General features: G+C 50.3%; 6 protein-coding genes across 6 annotated transcripts; 5 read left to right on the top strand and 1 right to left on the bottom strand.

Annotated features, from left to right (window-relative positions):
• Positions 1–4,848: 4,848 nt before the first annotated feature.
• TRIREDRAFT_32747 (uncharacterized protein) lies at positions 4,849–5,454 on the top strand (the record flags this gene model as incomplete). Its single annotated transcript, XM_006962476.1, has 1 exon — positions 4,849–5,454. A coding segment is annotated over one exon (606 nt), but the record flags the coding sequence as incomplete, so codon positions are not given.
• Positions 5,455–9,431: 3,977 nt separating this feature from the next.
• On the top strand, positions 9,432–10,283 carry TRIREDRAFT_104251 (uncharacterized protein; the record flags this gene model as incomplete). The annotated part of the gene is made up of 2 exons (XM_006962826.1): positions 9,432–10,218; positions 10,270–10,283. 2 exons carry the CDS (start codon positions 9,432–9,434, stop codon positions 10,281–10,283), a joined length of 801 nt encoding a protein of 266 aa, XP_006962888.1.
• Positions 10,284–12,356: 2,073 nt separating this feature from the next.
• TRIREDRAFT_72612 (acetylornithine deacetylase) lies at positions 12,357–14,191 on the top strand (the record flags this gene model as incomplete). The annotated part of the gene is made up of 3 exons (XM_006962825.1): positions 12,357–12,724; positions 12,788–13,980; positions 14,037–14,191. 3 exons carry the CDS (start codon positions 12,357–12,359, stop codon positions 14,189–14,191), a joined length of 1,716 nt encoding a protein of 571 aa, XP_006962887.1.
• Positions 14,192–15,021: 830 nt separating this feature from the next.
• Positions 15,022–17,634, top strand: TRIREDRAFT_72611 (N-terminal binuclear Zn cluster-containing protein; the record flags this gene model as incomplete). The annotated part of the gene is made up of 5 exons (XM_006962824.1): positions 15,022–15,218; positions 15,293–15,893; positions 16,088–16,716; positions 16,775–16,957; positions 17,031–17,634. 5 exons carry the CDS (start codon positions 15,022–15,024, stop codon positions 17,632–17,634), a joined length of 2,214 nt encoding a protein of 737 aa, XP_006962886.1.
• A 220-nt stretch (positions 17,635–17,854) lies between these two features.
• TRIREDRAFT_120370 (uncharacterized protein) lies at positions 17,855–18,836 on the bottom strand (the record flags this gene model as incomplete). The annotated part of the gene is made up of 4 exons (XM_006962608.1): positions 18,429–18,836; positions 18,221–18,282; positions 18,007–18,128; positions 17,855–17,943 (listed from the first exon to the last, which is right to left on the bottom strand). The coding sequence occupies exons 1-4, from the start codon at positions 18,690–18,692 to the stop codon at positions 17,855–17,857; spliced, it is 537 nt and encodes a 178-aa protein (XP_006962670.1). The 5' UTR covers positions 18,693–18,836.
• A 2,528-nt stretch (positions 18,837–21,364) lies between these two features.
• TRIREDRAFT_56838 (uncharacterized protein) lies at positions 21,365–22,630 on the top strand (the record flags this gene model as incomplete). The annotated part of the gene is made up of 5 exons (XM_006962823.1): positions 21,365–21,442; positions 21,520–21,828; positions 21,896–22,192; positions 22,267–22,335; positions 22,403–22,630. The coding sequence occupies 5 exons, from the start codon at positions 21,365–21,367 to the stop codon at positions 22,628–22,630; spliced, it is 981 nt and encodes a 326-aa protein (XP_006962885.1).
• Between the last annotated feature and the right edge of the window lie 1,439 nt (positions 22,631–24,069).

Below are 24,069 nucleotides of genomic sequence, written 5' to 3'. Positions count from 1 at the left end.
AAAGTGAAGAGGAGTGGCCCGACTTAGCTAATAGTTCGACCGAAATATAAAATCACCTGCTACCAGTTAGTTACGAAATCAGGTCAATGGACTAGGAGACTTAGTTTTGTATAAGGCAAACGGAGGAGAGAATCGAGACCTGTAAGAGAGATATAAGTTAGCATGTGTTTATTAAACTCGCGGTGATCCTAGTGAATGTCAGCAGGAAGTCCTCAAAGAAGGGAGGAATAACTTAGCTAATCTTGATATAACTGAACGAGACAGAATCTTCGCGAAGTTAGTAACTGCGTGCGTAAATTCCAAGGTAGGGAGACTTAGTCTTGCGGAAGCATGCGAAGCAGGGGATAGGAGGCTGGCGAAGGAACCTGTAGAAAAGAAACGTCAGCATGTTCTCGATAAAGAGAAATCTATGATATATCAGCATAATCATTCACTAATAACGATTGGTTTGACTTAGCTGATTTGGTATAGTCCAACTGCCATAACGACCTATATGAAGTCAGCAAGTGCTTGTCGAGTTATAGAAGGAAGGAGACTTAGTTCTGAGTAGGAAGATTCTGTAGGTGCTAGGGCATCAAGTCGAAGAAACTGAAATGTCGAGGATGGGGGTCGAGTATGGGATCGGGCGTCGAGTTCGGGGTAGGAGATCGGGTGGAAAGGACGAGGGAGAAAGGGAGATCTGCGCAAAGGACAAACGTTAGCATAAATCAGAACGAAAGAGAAGCCTATGAGAAGTCAGCAGATTGTCTTCCAGCAAGGCTAGGGTTCACTTAGCTAAAAGTTGTAGAAGAGAGCGAGAACTGAGTCTATGCAATGTCAGTGATGTTCGCTAAACTATTGGGATGGGACGACTTAGTTCTGGACCGAGTGACTGGGCAAGGAGGTACGTAGTCGGCAGTGTCGGAGGAGGCGGCGGAAGAGGGCGAAAGAGGAGATCTGGTAAAACATAGAAGTCAGCGTAGCTCCGCTAGATCAAATGTTAGAAAACGTCAGCAGATCATCTTCACACAATCATATAAGTAGGAGGTGACTTAGCTAGATACAATACCGCCAGAAAGAAAATGGTCTGTCTAAGTCAGTGAGTGCTACTAAGAGTTAACTGTAAAGAATGACTTAGTTCTAAGCGAGATTCTAGGCGAGGGTGGACGAGGTGGACGGAATGGGAGACCTGTGCAGAGATACAAATCAGCATAGGCTCAAATTGGAACAAGAATCTATAGAAGAGTCAGCATATGGTCTAAGGGAAAGATTAAAGAGAATTGGGAAGACTTAGCGAAAGGCAATAGGACCCGAATAATATGAGAGGCTTCTAGAGTCAGTGACCATTCGCGACAGTTCATAAAAAGGGGAGACTTAGTTTAATATAATGGCTTGCGAATGGAAAATCGACTGGTCGAAACGGCGAGGTGGAAGAAACCCGAAACCTGTTATCGAAATATAAGTCAGCGTGGATTCACAAGCAACGGGAAACTGTGAAGAGTCAGCATGAGATTAGAAATCGAGGGAGAGGTCGACTTAGCAGAGACCACCGGAGCTAGGATGAAAGGAGTATCTATTTAGAATCAGTGACAGTCAGCTAATGGAGATGGGCAGGGAAGACTTAGTTCTGTAGAAGGAGACAGGGGAGGATTGGCGAGGTCGGCGGAGTGGAATCTGCTGGAGAATACGAATCAGGATCGATAATCGACACGAAGTCATCTGTAAAGAGTCAACATGTGGTCTAAGATGCAGCGAGGGGAGACTTAGCAAAGGTGACAAAACTGGGATAACACAAGATCGAAGTAAAGCCAGTAGAAGCTCGTTAGTAGATATGGGTAGAATAACTTAGATCTGTAGAAGTAGATGCTGGTAACCTCTGCGTATAATCTACTACCTGTGACTTGTCGATTCTGCGAGAAACGGAAAAGAAAACCATTGAGATGGGGGAAGAAGGCATAGAACTTAGCAGTACTGGGTTGGCATGATCTGGGAAGGCCGATACTCTTGTCTAGGGGATATCAGAGAGTATCTCAACCAAAGCAATGAGTGTGGTGCTTACTGAAGGTCCAATGGAATGACTGGAGCATTGCAAGGATCTCTGATGCGACATCTTCAATTCTCGACCGAGCCATCGTGCGGCTTCTTTTGTATAGTTAGCCATTATTTAGGATAGGATGAGGGACGTTATGTAGACCATGTTTTGGAGAAGGCGTTGTCGGATCGTACGAGTGCTGATAACAAGCAGATGCCTCCTTGATACTAGCTCAAGTATGTCAAAAGCGAGTTGAAGATGTGAAATTGGAATGGAAGATGCAGGTCATGGCTGAATTGCTGTCAGTACCACAAATAGTCAGCAAAGCACAAATCGAAAAGAATAGCGGCCTATTAAGCAGTTATCTGCTGGAGCTAGAGATGAAAGGAGCAGCCGCTGGCTGCGCCAAAGCCTAGTGGCAAAGGTAAGAGAAAAGTAAGCAAAAGTTTGCAGCTTTCTTCTAGTGATAGACAGCAAGGTTAGGTCCAGGTCACAGAGCGATAGTAACAGGAGACACTTAGCAGCAACGGAAGAAGTGGCAAGAGGAAACAGCGACGGACTGGCTAATAGTAAGAGTCTGTAAAGAGTTATCATTGTTCTATGCCAGAGAAGTAAGAGTACTTAGCCGTGGAGGAGTCCGTAGAGGAAGATAGGGCGTAAGCGAAGGAGAGAAGACTGACGAGCACCTGGTGAGCGTTATCTATAGAGAGAAGGGAAGGGAAACACCTAGCCACTTGAAATGATGATGGCTATTATGCGTCAATACTGCGTTAATGGTAGGAGAACATCGCCTCTGGGATGATAACAGGGCATCGTGTGCTCGCCTCAAGCTACAACAAAGAGGAGATAGCTGATGACCGAGACTGGAGGATAGTGTTCCTATGAAGCTATCGAAGACAAAGGGACGGAGAGGCAAGGGACTTAGCAGAGAAGACAATCTTTGGGCAGTCCATCCAGACGAGGAGATGGTCGATTCTTTTCTGGTAAGGAACATGAAAGTCGATAGCAGGAAGCCTAAACCATCAGCAGCAGCATCAGACTCTCCAGAGGAGAATACAAATCAAAGTAGTAGAGGAGGAGGAAGGTAAGGAGGGAAACGTAGCTGTAACAGTGCTTGGGGCTCAAAAAGGTGTGCGCAGATGCAGGAGGACCAGAAGTGCTTTGTTTTTGTTTTGGAGTGAGGAGGAAACTCGACGTGTGCGAGAAAGAGAAGATGTGGGAACAGGGAAAACGTGCTCAGTGACCTCATAGGCCAGCTGCCTGGGACCAATGGCTTTTCATTGAGTCAGAATGTGAAGTGCTCGCCAAATGACAAAAACTTCAGGAGGAAACTGGGTAGAAAGGGCTGTAAAGGGGGCAAAAGGGGGCCAAATTGCATGCATTTAATGTCTAAAGGATCTATATTAACTTACAATAGAATCTGCATCTTTTTCTGCAATTCTCTACATTTAATAATGCCTATACGGAAGTGTTTTTATGATAGCTCTTCAGGAGGAGTCTGTCTCGAGGCGAGCGGGAGAAGTTGTTCCGCTTGCCGGTCCCCCTGAGTGGGAGCACGCAAGCCATTGTTTACCTACATTCACTGTGCTCACACCCATTGCTCACTTTGTTCCAAATATCAGTTTCCACTACCTTCTGAGAAAGTCAGTGCCTTCTCTATCCTCTTCACCAAGATTCTGGACCACATCTTCCTTTCCTCACATCCTCAGCACCCTTCCTCTGCACCTCGTACCACATTCGATTTCATCGCAGGCATCCTCAAACCAAAGTCACAAACTACCTTGGTATGTTTACGTCAAGTGAAATGGTGAAGAAGATTTATTAATATCGGTTCATTACAGTTCGCCTCGCCAAACCAACGATCGCCCAGGAACTGGCTCGAGGTTATTCTCGTTGTCCTATTCTCATCACAAAGCATAAAGTACCCACCTCACAATCATCGACAAGGCGTATCATCAAAAGATACCAGTTTATCTGTCTCGAACCTCTCTTCTTCGTCTCCGCAAACATTCATCTGTTCTGAGAAAGTGTTCCGTCTTCAGGAGCATCTCCAATCATCACCGATTTCTGTCATTGTCAAGAAGCAAACTTCCCTCACTCCCAAGATGTCTGGTCATCAAGAGAAGGAGATGCCCATCTTCATTCCGACTTCCAATCCCCATATTCAAGAAGAAGTGGCGCCTACTGTTGCAGAGATGTACAATCGCCAAGACGACGAGATGTCGGTCGACTCTGTACCTCATGAGGAGAAAGCGTCCGTCACCGCCAGCAGCCCTCTCGATGGCAATATGGATATTGAAGAAGAGGCTGTTCCTTTCGATCAGATGGTTTTGGACGAAGACGAAGTGACTTCTGTCATTACTTCGACATCTCCCAGCTTTGACCTTGCGTCTTTACTCCAATCCATCAGCTCTGTAGCAGAGACTGCTCTCGTTAACAACACTCAACACCATGAGATTGACTTCTCGGATGATGAGACTGATTTCATGAAAGAGCTTCGGGAGCAACTGGCTACTGCTGGAGCTGGACCTGCTCAGCAGATTCATATCAACCATGAAGAAGTTGAAACCGAGCAGCAACTCACAGTCGCTGAGGCTCTCCTTCTCTCCGAGCTAGAGATTTCGACCAGCAACGGATTCCAAATGCTATCGATCATCGAGCATCTCATACAGTCTGTAACCGCTATTGAGCAAGGTGCTCCTCTCCTCCTGGAGATTGAGCACAACGTTGACACCTACGCTTTTGTCAAGCTGCGCAATGGCAAGAAGCAATCCGACACTGATAACGATGACACTCCCGAGAAGATCACCCCTCACACGGCATGTGCCCGTTGTGGTTGCCAGCATGATCCCGCCGCCAACGAGCCAGCCTTGACTCTCCTCACCTGTGATAACTGCAAAGCTGTCCAATACTGCAGTATCATGTGCCAGCACCGAGACTGGAAGGCTCACAGGAACCTGTACTGCGTGAATCCCATCAACATCCCGGTGGACATCCTCGCAAAGCCTCACAAGGCACCCTTCCTCATGACGACCATCGCCAACCCCTTCGCTCGCCTCTCCGAGGGCACCTGGCTGCACGACCGCCACCAGCAGGACGTGTACGTCCTCCTCATCGACTCCTTCCGGCTCCGAGAGTACGATGACTTCACCTTTGGGGGCACGAGCAACGCCGACAGCGTCTACAGCGGTCGGCCGAGCTCGTGCCCTGCGTTCCGCCGCTTCCTCTGCCAAGCGGAAGCCAAGGGCCTGATGCCCCCTTGGTGGACGGACCACACGCGTGTCGAGTGTCTGACCAAGGGCGCCGACCGGAGTGCCGACAACTGGCACGACCTGCACGCCATGGCCCGGGACATCGAGGTTGTGGTGGTGTACGAAGCTGCCATCATGGCGATGCAGCTTCGTATGTTTGCCGAGACGGTGCTGGGAAGCGGAGCCGCGGGGACGGATGGGCGGCTGATGCTTCAGCACATGGTGGTGATTGAGGAGGCGGCCCGAGACATTGCGGCCAAGGAGAAGGCGGCCCAGGAGGGGGGGAAGATGGAGGAGGAGTAGATTTTTGGCACTCTTTTATTTTTTATTTTTTATTTTCTTTTTTTCTTTTCTTTTTTTCTTTTCTTCTTCTTCTTCTTCTTCTTCTTTATCACTAGCTACAATTATCTCCTTTTCTTTACTCACTTCTTTGGATAGACACCTCTTTAGTGACGTGAAATGATTATGCTTAGAGAATCGCCCATCTGCAAGCTTACCTAACTTACAGGAACGACTTTACTTCTTTTTCCAAGAAAACTTTTACAACCGCGACGCTCAATGTTCATACTTGTCAACAAGGCAAAGCGACTGCCACATTCATCAAGAACCAGTCCTACAATAGCATCAATAGTCCTGTTAACGACCTGGGCTGACAACTCTCCAACTTTGGCCGGACGAGCCTGGATCGCAGTCTTTCGTGAGCTAGTTTTCCTTGATTTCTTTCGACCTCACTCGTGAAACTGCACAGTTGTAACTGTTCGCCTGACTACTTGGAGCTATACTTGCGATCGTCTCTTTCTCGAGCAAAAGAAGATTGATTCGAAGATCTAGAACTGCCTTCAATGCCCTGCGCACAGGTAAACCACGCCCTGGAGCACTGCAAGATCGACCATTATAGGAAGAGCAACTTCCAGACCTTGAGACCTGGAGAGAGTGCTGTCCGCGAGAGTCTCTGAGACGAACAAAGAAATAGACTGCTGCTTCACACATTGATAACAATACTGACAGGCAGATCGTCAATTCGAGTCCTCAACCTTTGCTCCAACTATGGCCACACATCACCACCCGTTGCCTAGGCCCACGTCTTGACTTGATATCCTCGAGAAAGGTACGTCCTCGATATGTGCTCAAGCATTTTGACAAGACTCTAACTCCTGCTGGATAGTTTTATTTAATCTCGACCTCCTGGACATTGCTACGATCGAGTCCCCATTCAACTACCAGTACTTCGAACGATCCGTGTTGTCTCCAGACTCAATCACAGGAGAATCCTGACCAGAGCGAGAGACCATATGCTCAACGACCGAGGCAAAAGCCAGGTCAGGGACAAATGTCAAGGCAGCAGAGACCTACCTAGCTCAATATCAAATACGAGAATGCGAGCAAGATTCGAGGAAAGCCTACCATACGTGGACCCTAAGTAAAGCAAGAGCGGTATTTAAGCAAAGGGAGAAGTTCTTCTTCTGCTTCCCCAGCAAGTCGTCAAGCATTATGAAGATGCTTATCAGGATTCTAAACGCAGTGTGTTCAGAAACTTTACTCTAACGATTATCATAATGCAGTTTTTCGTCTGCTTACTGTCACTGTTAACAGTCTGTTCTCTAGTGCATCCTTTGCGAGGATCAACTTATCCTCAACGAGAAGTGTGCCGGGCCTTGGGGCTTCTGGAGGAGCCAAGTATCTCTATGCTATGACTACTTGCCACGATTAGTGCAGGCTCTGACAACAGTTCCCAGTAATAGACAAGCATATGTGGCATATATACATGTGAGCATAAGGAAGACACATCATATACAGTCCTTCTATTGCTGAGGGATCAAGCAGACAGAGGCCAACACTAAAATGCAGAACATTGGTCTCCTACGCTACGGAGCCATACATTGAAAGGTTCAGCATGACACACTTCCCGAAATTACCCAATCATGGACCGTTAATACACCAATCTTGTAAGTCAATATCAGCATATCTATTCAAAGCCACATGTATTACCCGACAGATAATAAGTACAAGTATCATGGCTCCCCACAGATGCCTCTCAAGGAAGATCCCATCTCTTCCGATGTGTGAGGTGGGCTGTGGACCGCGACTGAAAGAGATTGGCGCTGGTTATTATAGAAAATTTGCTGGATGAGACTCAGGTTCGCGCCTTGCTACAGGGAGTACAATCAAAGACTCCCGGTATGCTCTTAGACATACTCTTTCGCATGTTACCTCATCAGGTGCATGGCTCTCACATGCCCGCTCTGCAGAACATGAGGCCTTACATCCCGCTTCACAAGGCTCAGATCTTGCCATCTGGCCTCCCCAATGTGTATCTTTGTGGCACTCCTAGCTACGGCAGGATGGACCACCGCAGGAAGACTATCAGGCAATGGATGCGCATCCCCCGTCACTTGAAGCGAACCTGTTTCTATGGCCGGGCGCCACTCCTCTAACTGACGCTAAGTGGAACATTGAACAACTTCTGGACCCTTATTCCAACATGCCCTTGGTCTGTGCCATCAAACGCGGCATTATTGCTTCTGCCTTTAAATTTTGATGTACGAAAGAGTCGCTAACAATTTGATGTAGCCATTTTTTCTATCAAATTGGACAATCGAGGTCGAACTATCCCACTGCCGAATCCCCATCGAGAAAAAGGGAGAATAAGCCAGCATCCGGGAGATCGAGCCCACAAGCAATACGCTAAGGGACTTGATCTCATGGATGAGCTGGGAGATGTTAGTGCCCAGTGATGCCCTTGCAGCAGATGGGGCAACTAGGAAGCCAGAGTAGAAGGGACTCCCTCATAAGTGCGAGTCGTACATGGACTAAACTTCAAATGATCCTTGTCAAGATGATGAGCATACGCACAGCTATAATGCTGGGGCATTTGTAGGAAATGATGACACCAATCTGGTTGCAAAACCCGTGACATGAGTCGATCTCTCGGGGGACATATACATTAGGTATGTTCTCGCCGAAGCGTAGGCTGCCATAATCGAAGGCTGAACGACCAACAGGAACCGGCTGAGGTGGACAGATCGAATGTGTCCGTCTTTGTCTCAAGATTTGGTGAGGAAACATATCATCCCAAAGAATCAACTCGGGATCCCGCATTTACCACCACCGTCTAGCAGTACTCCCGCCACATTCCCGAGAGACCTGCTCATGTTACGTCGCCCGCGATATTCCGAAGTCAGCAACCGAAGACACATAGTAATTGTAAGAAGTAAGCTCACTTCGGCTAGCCTTAAGGAACGAAGGATGAGCGAGTGGATCAATGGACTTTGCGGCAACAGTGCGCCATTTGCTTAGAAATAATTAACAAGACGAATGTTTCTTTTGAGGTACGGGTGCGGAGAAATCCTTTTCTCGAATTGGCCGAGAACGGGGGATGTACCCGTGGTTTTCAACTCTCGATAAACACGTCAAACGATGTCACTTGATCATACCAACGTCTACGGCTGCTGTGAGACGATCATCCGGGTGCCGAGAGTCAATGAAGCTGTACAGCAAGAAGCAGCTTCGCAATAGATGTTTAAGAGCTACCTGGCCGCCAGACGTTGAGTTGCCTGGCCATGCTGTACGTTTCAAGAATATACCAGGCGCAAATCTAAAAACATGGCTGTACCGATGACCCCTGTCAGGGCTTCCGTACGCGTGTGTCCGTATTGTCCTTATACGCCTTATACGCGGGCTGCAAACCGACTTTCGGTCTTACTGCCCCTCCCACTTCGGACGCAGTTCTCCCATCCAGAGAGACATCGCAAGTACCGTTGCAGTGATGGACCCCTATATGCACAGCCGCGTTATCGTAGTGCCCCTTTGCCCTGGCTCTCGGAGCTTAACCGGCTGATGCTGTCGGAGCATTTCTTAGTTCGATCGGTGATTATTTCAGGTACATATTCGCCGCATCAGGTCACATCTGGACGGAAGAGTCAGTGTCGGCGCATATCATCTTTTGCCGCTAAGCGAAGACCCGAATTATATAAAGTGGCCTAAAGCATCGCTCTCCTACTGTGCTTCTTTTGCACGCGGATGGACCCGTGCTCATGAACGAGTCGCCACAAAACCTGTCAGTTGGAGGAAGCCAACGGGAGACTTTTTAAGCATCTTGAACCTTCTCGATCTTTATGGTATCCGAGGGCTGGGCACTTGAGGTGCCAATTCTTATAAGATGGCTGAAAATGAACGTTGTGCCCTTCTTCAACACCTGGTATGGCAACGCCGTATTGTTTGTTATTATCCTCCATCTCGGAATGCTCCGGTTTGAACGGGCAACACGGGTCGAAGATCATAGCACCGCAGCAACCGAGAATCTGCAGCACCACAGAAGCGACTCCCCTCATGGTTGTAAGAGGTGTCTTGGAGACATTGCCTTCTCAAGGATAGACAATGCTCTAGATTCGACAGAGAGGCATCCCTTGTTTCAGCCAGCGTTCATGCGCACATACGTACAACTCACGGAGCTGTATGTGGATATGCGCGACTCGAGGTCGACATTCTTCTCGGATATCGATGCATGCCGCGCCAAGTTGATGAGACAAATTGTCGAGCCAGCGTGGCCGATGGACGACATAGAGATCGAGTTCACAGACCAGAATGGGAAAGACAGGAGAGAAAAGGTCGTCGGCCGGCCTGCTGTCATTCTAGGGGCGACGCATACCTCTTTCAGACACGAGCTAAGGTCTCATACTACCTATACGATCAAAACACGCATTTTGGGCTGGGACTCTAGCTGGGTTTTCGTGGGGTCTTGGATCATTAGCAACAATGAGCCTAGGGGGAACATTTACGCAACCAACCTGGCAAAGTACATTATCAAGAAGGGAAGCATTACTGTCCGCCCTGAGCAGTACTTTGAAGAATGCGGATGGATCTCCTCCCGACAGAAACAAGACCATAAGGAAGAACATCTCACAAGCAACGCCAGAGTCTGGTCATGGCTGGAAACCGAGAGGGTAAAGAACAAGGGTATAAAAAGCATCCATAGTTGGAGAGAAGCGACTTTACTTATGGAACAAGACTATGAAGACTGAATACACAATAATTGGCAAGAAACTGGGCAACGCAGGTGGCAACACAACAATAATTTGAACCTTGGAACATGAAGAAAGACGAAGAGTTATCTCAATCACCATATACCATCAATTCATGCGAAATACCATGATCTCCTTTGATGCCATACTCGATATTGACAAAGAAACTGTAGAAGCACCATAAATGTCCCTCTTGTAGTCCTTGACTTCTGATGCTGGTAGCATATGTCACTCGTAGATCAGAACTGGGTTCATGACAGAGTTATACAACTGGGCTTCTGAGACTTGCAAGAACCAGCGGCGTGGAATTCTCAAGACTTTCGATAGAGATTGTCTTTGTGCTCATCCAAGCCATATCTACTTCTGGGCCTGGCGTTAAGCTCGAACGCTTGCTTTGCAAACAGCCATGTGGAGCTTGCTGTGGTCCCAGGATGTCTGAAGATTCCGTCGTAGACTAGGTATTTAAGCAAAATGTAACCGGGAGAGGCTGCCTCTCAGGAGATTCGGCCATGTTCAGGAAGTTGGCATCCGAAGGTGATGGCATTGAGGTGGATTGGAGATACTTGATAACTACATGTAAATGAACGCGACAAATCTGTGGACGACATCATCTCTCGTTCATATAAATCAGCGTTCGTCTGTCCTATCCAGGCCGTGAGCGTACACGTCATATCAGTAGGTACCGTAGGTACGACAGCAAACGGGCTCAGCAGAAAACGGCGGCTATTGGCATATGCAGCGTAGTGGACGAGGAGTCGTGCATATAGAAGGCAAGCTGGTGAATCCCAGTATATCTCATATTGTAATGTGAGAATAATTTTGTTGTTACTTGTTAGCTTTATCCAAGGTATTCGATGAGCGTACCTATGAAAGGTTTGTGGAGGCGCTTTGAAGTTTGGATACTTGTGCCGGTGTTCTCTAAAGTGCAGGACTGAAGGCACTTTGACCTTGCCTTATGCCGGTGAGCCCGAATCATTAGTTTGAACCCAGGTGCGGGCATTGCGAAAAGCATTTTTCCCTGGCTTCGTGGTTCAGCGGCTCACTTTCGTAAGGTACGTGCATGTCATTTCCTATCCAAATCTCTCTCTCCCTTTAGGGAGACGAGCTCAGCTCGTTCCACAGCCAGACATTGCACAATTAGGTACTCAACTACGACATAGCAGCACAATCCTTGTGCGAATACTCTCTTTCTTTTGTTTCTTCCACTTGAAGCTGTCTCGTTCAAAGTGTTCCAATACGAGGAAAAACAGAGTGCGTCGTTAAGCGTCTTACCCACGGGAACAGCCGCACAAATCAGAGCGCCTCCTCCGCCCTTGTTCATCAGCCACTCCAAAACGCCTGGACGAGTGCCGCAATTTCCAGGAGACGATACATACAAACCTAGCTACATGTAATAAGTCGACAGCCAGTATGAGTTTGTCGGGATGGCAAGCCGATTCCGCTAGATGGTGGCGCTGGTCCCCGCCAATGGTCTGGCACCTTTATCCGTTCAACCTACGGGAATAATAGTGGATGGGCCAAAAGCACGTTAAAAGGACCCGTCATTGCGAGATAACAGATTGGAGTCACCCTTGTCAACGGGACAGAGAGCGGGATAGTACATAGTACCGTTATCTCTGTGGTCAACGGAGACGATGTGATACAAGGCGGCTGAGCAGATCCATCACACGATGTTGGTGAGATGTAACTCCATCAAGAGCGGTATTCAACTGAGTTGTATTGTCTGCCTAAACAATCGAGAAGATGAGAGGTCGCACGGCTTCAGTCTCCCAGCGGTTTGGGTATCGCCCAGCTCACAGTCCACAAAACAGACCAGGGACTTTTTCTTCGAGCGCATCTCCGTCCCGATTCGCTCTACACTAAGACGTAATTCTGCAAGGGCCTGCCTGATTGTAGTGGCGGGGATCTTGAAGCTCCAGCTCTCGTCGGCAACTGATAAAGCGAGCTCCCATCCTCTTCCGCATCCGCTTCATTCTTCCTCCGCTTTTGCTTTCGCTCAGTGTGAAAAGCCGGGAGAGAGGAAATAGAAAACTGGCTCCAGGATCGTTACCGATTACCTTTTGAATCTTCACAATGGCAGTCTCCAAGTTGTCTCTGCTGCTGGCCGGCGTCGCTGGAGCTTCCGCCTATATCGCCGCTCCCGCACGAGGCTATGGTCAAGAGCTGCTGAGCTCCCTCACGCACTCCATCGCACACCCCGTTACACATCCCGAGCTCCAGTGCGAGTTGCCACCCGTTCTCGATCCGAGCGGCGATGGTCTCCCCTCTGCTGACGAGCTCTTCTCGTCCAAGTCGGTGCGAGAGCTGCAGGTCCAGCGCCTTCAAGCCATTGTGCAGGTCCCCTCCGTCTCGTACGACGACCTGGGCCCCGTCGGCCAAGATGAGCGCTGGGCGCCCTTTTTCGACCTCCACGATGTCATCAAGGAGACTTTCCCCAACTTGTGAGAGCAGGATGTCTTTGTCACACGGCCGTCATCACCAGGTTTTTTCTGACATTGAAACAGACACAAGAAGGCCAAGCTTGAAAAGGTCAACACTCTCGGCCTCCTCTACACCATCCAGGGCTCCGACGAGTCGCTCAAGCCGGTGCTGCTGATGGCTCACCAGGATGTCGTCCCGGTTGCTGACGAGTCGACATGGACATACCCGCCATTCGACGCCGTATACGACGGCAAGCTGATCTGGGGCCGCGGAACATCAGACGACAAGAACAGTCTCACCGCCGTTCTATCGGCATTCGAGGCGCTGCTGTCCAACGACGACTGGGCGCCGAAGCGCACCTTTGTGCTGGCCTTTGGATTCGACGAGGAGTGCTCGGGCTACCGTGGCGCCGGCAAGATCTCCGAGGTCCTCAAGAAGCGGTACGGCAAGGACAGCTTTGCCGCCATCCTGGATGAAGGCGGCCTCGGCCTGCTGGAAGTCGGCAACGCCCTCTATGTGCTCCCAGCTGTGACGGAAAAGGGCCACATTGACATCTTCTTTGAGCTGGACGTTGTCGGCGGCCACAGCTCGATTCCCTTCCCTCACACGGGCATCGGCATCATTGCCGAGATCATCACCGAGCTTGAGTCCCACCCCTTCAAGGCCCAGCTGGTGGAGGATGGCCCGGTGCACAACCACCTGCAGTGCCAGGCGCGCTACTCGCCTGACGCGCGTCCGGAGCTTACCGAGCTGGTTCGCCAGGGTGACCTGGATGGTCTCACGCAGTGGCTGGTCAGAGACGGCCGGTCCACGCAGTACGTTGTCCAGACGTCGCAGGCCGTCGACGTGGTCAACGGAGGCCAGAAGATGAACGCCATGCCGGAGAAGACCATCCTGGGCGTCAACTACCGAGTTGCCCACCACAACAGCCTTGCCGAGGTGCAGCACAACGCCGTCCGAAGAGTCGCCAACATTGTCAAGAAGTACGGCCTGACGCTCAAGCCATTCGAGGGCGACGATGACTACGAGAAATACGTCGCCGACCTGAAAACCGAGGAGGAGGAGGACGTCGAGCTGAAAGAGGTCATTGACTACAAGGGCACGCTGATTCTATCGACCAACGGCAAATCCCACCCCAGTCCCATTTCTCCCACGCGCGGTGCCGCTTGGGACGTCTTTGCCGGCACTGTTCGACACACCTTCCGGTTTGACAATGGAACTGTTGTTCCAACGGGAGAGATTATGACGGGCAACACGGATACCCGCCACTACATTGGTAAGCCAGTTCTTGTTGTAATAGAAAAGAGAGGCCATGCTGATGGATCATGACAGGCCTTTCGGAAAACATTTGGCGCTTCACCCCCGACCGATTCCATGCCGAGAACAACATCCACACGATCGATGAGCACTCGCGGGTGGATGGCCACATTGAGATGCTCAAGTTTTACTACGACTTTGTTCGCAACTTTGACGCCGCCAAGTTTTAGGGTTTGGGGACGATGCTTGTACAAGGCTATATATATCCTATGAATTGGATACGTGATAAAGAGAGAAAGAAAGAAACCAAAGAGGCCTCTGTGTCTTTCAGTAGCTATTCCTTCCAAGGCCCAGACGCAACGGGCAGTGGATGTGAATCTTATCATCCACATCCCATCATCAACCGGTCCCAGATCCATATCAATGACATTTCTTCATAAACTCAGACGCCTTCTCCAAAACAAGGCTAAGGCGTATTAACATTACCCCGTCTCTCCCCGATTCTGTAGCTTCTTCCACTTCTGCTACCCCAAATTCCCCCACAAAGATCGAGGCACCAGGTTACCCCATAACCCCCTATCCGGCTCATCGAAATAAGCCGAGGGTAAATCGGACGGTTCTGATTCGCTGCAAAAGCTGGGGAGCGATTCGGTTCCCCCACATGTTGCCGAAAAACGCCCTTCTGGGGTCGTGTCTGAGCCGAAGCTGACTGAAGACGGATCCGATCCAAAGGAGAAAGAAGTGATGAGCATTTCTTTTTTTGACATCTGCAAAGCCGACTCTTGACGGCGTCCCTGCATATGCTGAGTTTTCATCAACCCGGATCCTCTTTCTATCTTGTGCTATAGTAGTGCCTATACCTGGGGCTTTACAGTATTGATTGAATCACAGATCTTGATCCATTTTCCCCAGATCACAAGCCTCCACACTCCGCATCATCAGCAGCCGCGGTGAACCAACACTTCCCCAAGCCACCAAACTTCTACTGCACACATCCTTTCCCCCCTCTCAATCACAACAACATACCATCACTCGCAGCCAAACTGGGAGGCAGGCAGTCATGGGCTCTTCCAAATCCGAAGAAGAAACATCAGGCTCCGGCTCCCCACTCTCGCGCACGCGGCTGCGCGCAAGCCACGCCTGCACCGTCTGCCGCATCCGCAAAGTGCGCTGCGATGTCGTCGTCACCGGCTTCCCGTGCACAAACTGCCGGCTGGACTCGGCCAATTGCAAGGTCATGCCGCGGAAGCGCAAGTGGTATGTTGCCATCGATGAATGTGGAGCGGGTGCTTGTCATTGTCATTGTACCCGGCTGATTCTGTTGGTGACAGGGAGCAAAGGGTGAAGAGAGTGCTCGAGCAGGAGGAAAAGGAGCGCAGAGACCAGTCACGACAGCTCGTTGAAGAGAGAGCCAAGGCTTCCGTTCGAATTCACTCGGATGTGAAAGCGCACGCAGAGGTGAAGCCTGACCCTGCACGGCTTGCCTCTTCCCTCTCGCCACCCATGGCCGGCGCTTCGACAATCCCCGTCTTCCAGCAGGACAGCTCAGACTCTCCATTCAAGACACCAAAACCCAACTTCATGTTCAGTGATGGCACCGTTGACCCAAGCAAGATCGAGGGGCATGCCGGCCATGACACCAGCGGCAATCTTTCTTGGGCGCCCGAATTCAACAGCCATTTCGTACCATACTCCAGCTACAACTTCATCGATGCCGGCTTTCTCAATCAGCTTAGCCATACTGATGTCTCGTACCTGGCAGAAAAGGGCTGCCTGACACTCCCTCCAGAGAAAGTCCTGGAAGAGTTCTTCCATCAGTATTTTGCACATATTCACCCCATCATCCCGCTCCTCGGCGAGGCGGAGTTCTGGGCGGTCGACGCTCGCATTCCCTTGCTCTTGGTCCGGGCAATATTGTTCATTGCATCTCCTGTAGGTCCATGGCAGCAGATGTTGCACCAAATCACTTATAGTTAACATGGTCTCAGTACGTATCAACATCAACTGTACTCAGCCTTGGGTATAGCAGTGTACAAGCAGCTCACTCTGAGCTATACACCATAGCAAAGGTCCGGCAGCTCATGAGTATCCCCTCACATGTCAGCTTCTAACAGATTCTGGGATAGACTCTGATGCAATTCGACATCCACCGAAACAACGTCGTCAACGCGCAAGTAGCCGTCATGCTAACCTACCACTCCCCCACAACAAGCGACACGACAAACACATACTGGATGGTCAACGCAATCCATTACGCTCGATGCGCCCGAGCAGACCAGTACCATACCCTCAGCGATGATAATCCACGAAAACCACACCTCAAACGGCTCTGGTGGGGCTGCATTCTGCGAGACAGGATATTGTCCCTCAGCTTACGCCGCCCCCTGAACATTGGATGCGATGAGTTTGACTTTAGTCTCCCTGGCCTCAGTCTCGCAGACTTTGCGGACGAGATTGAAGTCTCTACGGTGTACGACCGGCCAACGAAGCAGATCCTGGCACACATGATGGCGGCGTTCTGCGAGCTCATCATTCCACTCAACAAGGCCCTCACCATACTCCATCCCGCAGCCGGGCCCAAGACGGTCACATTGGAAACAGACATACAGAAGGAAACAGATGCCTGCGTCGAGACTCTGCGGCTCTTGGATGTCTGGTATCAGAAGACGAGGGAGCGATTTGAGATTTCCACGCCGTCGATTGGCGTCCACAAGTCGTTGACAATGTTCACCAAGATGACTTTCATCTACTATTAGTAAGTTTGCCCTCGGTGTTCAAGTTACAGACAAACCGTACGCTGACAACTATTGCAGCTCTGCGAGGGCGAGCTTGTGCTACCACATGATGCTCCTCTCCGTATCACACCCCAGCCACGCCTCCGATCAAAAGCACGATCTCCAAATACAAGCAGAAATGGACTCTGCCCTCAAAGGCATCACCGGAATCTTCATGCACCTAGCCCGTCTAGGTGTTGTCCAATACTTGCCAAACACATTGTAAGCCCCCCCCCCTTCTAAGCATCTTCCCTCATCTCCTTTCTCATTATCGCTGACATATACCAATCATCAGTGTCGCCCTCTCGGCCATTCCGCTCATCTGGCAAGTCCTCGACGCAAAGATCCTCAACACGGGCACCCTCGCCGCAGACAACAAGCGCGACCTCATGGTCTACACAAACGTCATGAACAAGTTCCGCAGCCTCCATGAAAACGCCGACAACGTCCTCAAGTTCATCAAGCAAATCATCGCACACATCCAAACCACCGAATCCGTCGACATGACGCAGCCAGACTCTCTCTCAGCGCCGCCATCAGAAACATACTTTCCACCAGAACTATTGTCGAATTTTGCTCAGGGAGGTAAACCGCAGCAGCAGCAGCAGCAGCAAGAGACGGACAGCAAGAAGAGAAATATAGGCGGCATTGATGGTCTCACTGGAAGTAGTGGGCCGCAAAGCAAGTGGGCAAAGCTCTTCGCGGGGAATCCAAGGACATATCTGAGGATTGCATTGACGATCCAGCATTCGCTCTCGAGTGGTCATTTCCCGTCCGAGGAAGACTTTCCCAAGGCGTTGCAGATGGTCAAGTTTGCTGAGGAGACGATGGATAACGGGATTGACCTTGGGTTGTACAAGTATTTGCAGCACATGGAGGACTTCTTGCTGTCCGCCTAGCATAACTGAGAGAACCAGAAAATCGCCAGACTAAGGTTTTCGCAGAGTAACTTTTCAGATATACCTGCTCGTATATATCTAACGCCAAGCCGTATCCAAATACCTTATCTTGTGACGTCCGTCTTCTACGCTGATTTCTATTCGCCTTTCGAATAAGAACTCTATAGGGGAACCCCCTCACAAATCACAATAGCGCCAGCAATACCCCATTCAATTCTTTCTAGTTTGACTGACCCCCAGACTCGATATCCTTCTTGGAGTATCCCACAGCCGTCAATGACTGTCCGTTGACCTCGACTGGTTTGGCAGCTATGTGGTCGTAAGCATGTCTTACCATTCTCATTGCCCATTCCTCAAGTAAGAATGACTTACCGGAAAGGATGAAATAAATTCGCGCAGGCTTATCTGTGTTGTTCGTCCACCCGTGTATTGTGCCGCGCTGAACGCAGACGTCGCCTGGCTTCATGTGAATCTCCACATCGTCATCAAGGTGACTACAAGACAATGTCAGACGAACCACGGTTCATCCACGTCCAGAACCCAATGCCAGCAGCGGACATGGACTGCTTTCAGACGTGCAACATACCAAATCACTTCTCCACTGAACAAGATTCCAAAATCCAACGACTCCGTTCGATGAAACAGCATCTATCAAAACATCGTCAGCACCAGCACCAGCACCAGCACCATAAACTCTTGGAAAGATACACACCCCTCACATCGACCCCGCCTCAAGAAAGGGACTCGATGCAGAAGGGCCATAGGTAAAGAAAAAGAAACTCCATAAAACGTACCCCTGCCTTCTCCACATTCGGCGGAATGTCAACAACCCGGAGGACGACGCCCTTGCCATTCGCCAGGTCCTTGGTCCGGACCTTTGTCGGGTCGACCCATTCGTCATTGGACGCCGGGAACTCGTGCGTCTCGTACAGCACGGCGAAGTTGGCGCCCAGCGGAGTCGGCACGCAGGGCACCGTGCCATCAGCCACGACGACGGCCTTGCCTTGCTCGTTGTGGCCGGTGACGATTCGTCTGGGGTCGGGGAACCAGGCAGTCATGGTGAGGTGCGTTTGTTGTCGAATTTGGATGAGCTGTGGGACTTGGTGAAAGGCTGCGTAGTAGTATAATTGGCTTCAAAAGAAAAGGAGGTTCACCGGAGAAATGGACAGGTGAAGTAGGTAAACAAGGACAGGAACAAGAAAACACAGCTCAAGGAGAAGCTTTTGGTTGATTGACGATGATACCTACGCATCAATGGCTGAGATCGAGTGTCGCTGCATCCGGTGAAATAGTTATACTGCAAATCACATGACGTCCAAGACAGCCAACGTGTCACTTCCACTACCCTTTCCATCATGCGGTGTAGCTGCAGAAAACAAAACTGATGGCATGCCGGCGCTGCCAATCGCCCGTCATGCGCAAAATGGTGGTACTACTAGTAGAGGGACGACGCATAGTAGCAGAAAGGAGCCCAACAAGACCACAAAGGGAAGGGGGCAAATGCAGGGCTTGGAATTGAGCATGTAATATGTACGAGCATGTATGTATGTGCCTGATGAAGAATGCAAAAGACGTCCATTCAGATTCGACATGCAGCCCTCAATCCCACGCTCCCATTTGTTGAGATTTTCCAGAGTGGCCTTCCAGCTAAGAGGCCTTCATGCACGCTTCTATCATGCGGGGGGACATGTTGGGAGCGGCAAACGTGGATGAGAAGGGATTGACGGCATGGACTAGCACAAAAGAAGATGAAACTTGCGCCTATCTAAATGATGTAACGCAACGATAGGGTAGAGCCAATGGATGCGAGATATCAATCGCTGTCGCGTTACATCTTGACGTTGCAATACATGATGGTGCTGAAGCAGCTGGGCGTTCTGTTTCGAGGCACTTGTAACGCGATCCGCCCCAACAAACTCGTGCGATGCAGGCGTTGGCTGTGAAATGGTTATAGCTTAGGTATGTATATGATTAGAAGCATCTGTCAAGTTCGGCGACAATTAAAGGGCAATCGCCTTGAGGCGACGAAATGCAGCACCGAGTTGTTCATGTTGGCTGCCTTGACTTCCTTCTGTCCCGCGTCAGCATTTGTCACTCCTACACTCATGAGCTACGAAATCCGCCAGTCTTCTACCCAGGGCATCAGATGAAGAAGAGGAAAAAAAATTGCAAAGGATCATAAAGCTCTTCAAAGGCCGTGGAGAGCGTCCGACTTGCTGTACAAGTAAGCAGCACCACCAAGCTTCAAAGCACACTATTCTTTATGCTTATTTCCTCGAATCAGCCACGCCCTTCCAAGAAGCCACATGCAACATCCGTCATCACGAAGCCTCGCCTGTGATGTCTATGTGAGATGCATGCATGTAAATTCATCTCGACTCTATGTTCCTCTCTTCATACTTCAAGTGCACCTCTGCCAGGGTCCTTTGCATCCGCGGTAGAGCACAAACCAAGGGCACTTCCCAAGCAGATTGGATTAAGCCTAAACGCCTCCAACATCATGCCGGCCATTGTCAAGCCGACGGAATCAATTATAGCCGCACGACCAGAGAACCCATCAGTGCATGTAATATTCTCTTCTATTGTTGTCCGCCCCTATCTCGCACTTGGTGTCTAATTCTGTGTTGGAATTGATCTTGGACACTTTAGGTAGTCAAAGCTGTCAGCATCATCCGCCGATTCCAAAGACGGTAATCAAGGCTGTCATCAACACCCTCCATGTCCAACACCCATGTCCAACTATCGTCATGCAATCACCGCAAAAGCAAAGGCGCAGTTTGATGGCTTTGAAAGAAGTTGCAGGTCATACGCTTCCAAAAGATTGATACGGTCAAATAGACACTTGTATCTGTAACTGCTCTGAGGCTCGTAGGCTAGCTGACAGCAACATACAACATGCAACATCGTGCCGTTTGTCTTGGAGATTCCGTCAAAATGTATACAGCATCTTCCTTACAACAGCTCCCCACGCCCATGAAACTCAAAGATGTAGACCAAGAGATATAGTCCAGATGTCCTGCCGCCTCACAACCGGAGACTATTCATCCGCCAGCTTGGAGTATTCGGTCTTTATTGCCGATCAGGTGGGGGTTAGCCAGCACCCCGGAGATGCCTCACGGTCCGCAACAGCAGCCTTGCAAGTCCTTCAAGTCCGCAGACAGTTAACCCCGGGGCAGCTAAACAGTATCATCCAGAGTTATTTGGCATCAGAAGTGACCCTACCTACACAGACGTTGCGACAACCGCCTGAGAGACAAATCATGACCAAGAGTCAAAAACGCATTAGGAACTACTATCACGATGCCAGACAGACTGAGCCCTCAATTACACCACCTCGGACAAGCTGAGCTTCAGAACCAACTTGTTATCAGGCGATGAGAGTCGTCCCGGATAATTCAAATCACATGTCACCGCTGTATTGCGTTGCATGGGTGCCATCCATGCACTTCCTAGTTCAAGAAGCTGTCAAGAAATCCGCCGCGAAAACGACGAGTGGAGTTTTCTGTTGCAACACTTCATTAAAAAAAAACCACCTAAACCGGTCGATAGCGCAGTTGTGAGGTCGCATATAAAGTCCATGCTCACAGCCGCCTTCACCTCTTCTCCAATTCATCACCAAATCTACAACAGTGAAGCATCGACTGTCTTGCTGAGCATCTTCCGCCACCACCGACCACACACACAGCATCGCCATACAGTATCATTGACCTCATCCATCATGGGCCAGTACATGAGCAACGTCATAACCCAAAACTGGCCTCCAAAGCCTACCTTTACCGAAAAGGAACTGGGCGACATCTCCGGAAAGGTCAGTTCATCCCACAGCAGCAAATAGCAAACATCTCGGATCTTCATACTGACTGACACATCTGTCCCAAAAACCAGGTCGTCATTGTCACCGGCGGATACTCAGGCGTAGGCTACCAGCTCTCCAAGATCCTCTACGCCGCAAACGCAACCGTGTACATTGCCGGCCGCCGCGAGCAAGTCGGGCTGGACGCGATCAAGGCCATCAAGGCGGCTCATCCCGACTCCAAGGGACGGCTCGAGTTCCTGCAGCTCGACCTGGCCGACTTGTCCACCATCAAAGCCAGCGCAGAGGCGTTCCTCGCCAAGGAGAGCAGACTCGATGTCCTTTGGAACAATGCAGGAGTCATGAGTGTGCCCAAGGGCGACTCTGGTCTCACGAAGCAGGTTGGTCTCCTCTGCGCGCGCCACTCATTGAGGTGATGTCGAGATGGTCTAATATTCTATCGTCTAGGGCCACGAATCGATGGTCGGAGTCAATTGTCTCGGCCCCTTCCTCTTCACAAAGCTCCTCCACCCTCTGCTTGAATCAACAGCCAAGTCTTCACCGCCGGGAAGTGTCCGCGTCGTCTGGCTGGGATCCATCATGATCCAGCTGATGGCGCCCAAATATGGCATGGACGTTGACAACTTCGACTTCAAGAAGAGCAAGCCCATGCTCACTACCCGATACTCAATCAGCAAGGCTGGCAACCTCTTTATCGGTAGCGAGTGGGCCAAGAAGGATGCCAAGAACGGCATCTTGCATCTGGTACGTTGAGCACCCAGTCATCCCCATTTGCAAGCATCCTACCTAGGCTTGCTGACCTGTCTCTCGCTGCACAGACTGTGAATCCCGGCAACCTCAGGACGCCTCTCCAGCGCGGCATGTCCGTGTTCGAGAAATATGCAATCGTAAGTCATTTCACATCACAAAGGGACTCAACATAACTATGGCTTGGCATGCTCACTCCGACCCCAGACTTGGCTTCTCCACGAACCCATCTACGGTGCCTACTCAGAACTATTCGCGGGCCTGTCGCCCGACGTCAGACCCGAGGACAGCGGGCGGTTCATCATTCCCTGGGGCCGGTTCGGCACGACACGCCCAGACATTGACGCAGGAGGCTTGGTTTCCCAGAATGGAGAGCCTTCGAGGGCGGCCAAGTTCTTCGAGTACTGCGAGGAGCAGACAAAGGCTTACGCGTAATTGTTTGGCTCCCATCTCGATCAGAGATGGTGTGATGTCGTGTCCTTGTGGCTTGGTATTCTTTGAGAAAAGGGAGGTTTGCAATTGGCAGGTCAGTGTTGTTGTAATGTTATATTCTTTGAAGATCACTTAGCGTCATCATCTTTCTTTGCAGCACAAATAGAAACATTCTGATACTATATGACGTTGAAGGGCGTGAAGCATCCGAGACCGTGACTTATCATGAAACCAAAACGTTTCCACAGCTTTGCGCAATCCGTATCGAAAATGCCCAACTGCCATCTATCGATAGCAGCCCAATTGCCTGTCAAAGCAAGGGAGCAGGAATAAAAAAAAAAGGAATCCTTGCCCCTGACGATCATTTGCGTCCACCAAATTGATTCAGTGCAACAATTGCATCGGCAGATCCTGATCTCGCTACATGATTGATATGTCGTGGGACTGGCTGAGCCATGAGGGGGGGTGGTTACGCATGCGAGAAGGACGACTGAGACAAGAAAGCTTGACTGCGGAAGCACATTGTCAAAGGAGGGCGACACAGGCAAACAGGGTTGCGAACGACGAGCGGGTCAAATTAGACAAGATCGCCGGCGGCTCCCACAGTCAGACAGGTTTCAGCAACTGTTGCAGATGTTGTATCAAACCAAGGTTCACATATTCTCCTCGATAGATTCAAGACAAAGATCTGAAGTTTGGTGAATGGAGGCGAGCAGATGGGATCTGTGCTGTGTAACGTGTGTGTCGCGGCATTGGCTCAGCAGGGCTGAGGACGGTTGGACGGCCGTTGATACCGCGTTCGTCCAAGGTCCTTGGCATGCAGGCACGGTAGATGCAGATGCAGAGTCATGCAATCGCCGATTCGCCACAGGAGTCATCTCGGATCAGGCAATTCAGGAACACACGGAGAAGGTTTGTGCCAGACAGCGTTTCCAGGCCTGCCGGCGACTGCCACCGGGCCCTGACATGAATCGTACAGCTGCGCGCCGTTGGGGGAGCATTCTCAGGTCCGCGAGTTCCTCACCACCTCTTGCGTGTAGTAGTATCAATACGAGCTTCCAGTAGCTCTAGCTCTTGGTAGTGGAGGGACGGGCAAATCATGGAGATATCTATTAATATCAACGATTGGATCCGCAGCCGTTCAGGAGCGTGACAGACAAGATTTTCATGGTGTGCCTTGGAAGTGGACTGGCCAGCCGCCAACGTACGTGGGCCTCGTTGGTGGTGGGTTCCGTGATGTGCTTCGTGCTTGGGGCTAAGCTTTCCGGGCTCGGTCCGTCCAGGGCCCCCCTGAAGAGAGCTCGGACAGGGATGGAGCGGGCCAAGGAGCCGGGAGCTGTTTTATCTGAGCTTGCTTGCTTGTTTTCGGACTCATGCAAGAAGCCGTTTGTTGGGCATCAATCAAGATACGACGGCTGAGTGGTGGTGTTTCGAATCGGCGG

Source organism: Trichoderma reesei (assembly GCF_000167675.1).
Source record: "Trichoderma reesei QM6a unplaced genomic scaffold TRIREscaffold_3, whole genome shotgun sequence".
Classification (NCBI taxonomy): Eukaryota; Fungi; Ascomycota; class Sordariomycetes; order Hypocreales; family Hypocreaceae; genus Trichoderma; species Trichoderma reesei.
Note: the sequence above shows the minus strand (reverse complement) of the source record. Positions and strands in the feature narration are given on the sequence as shown.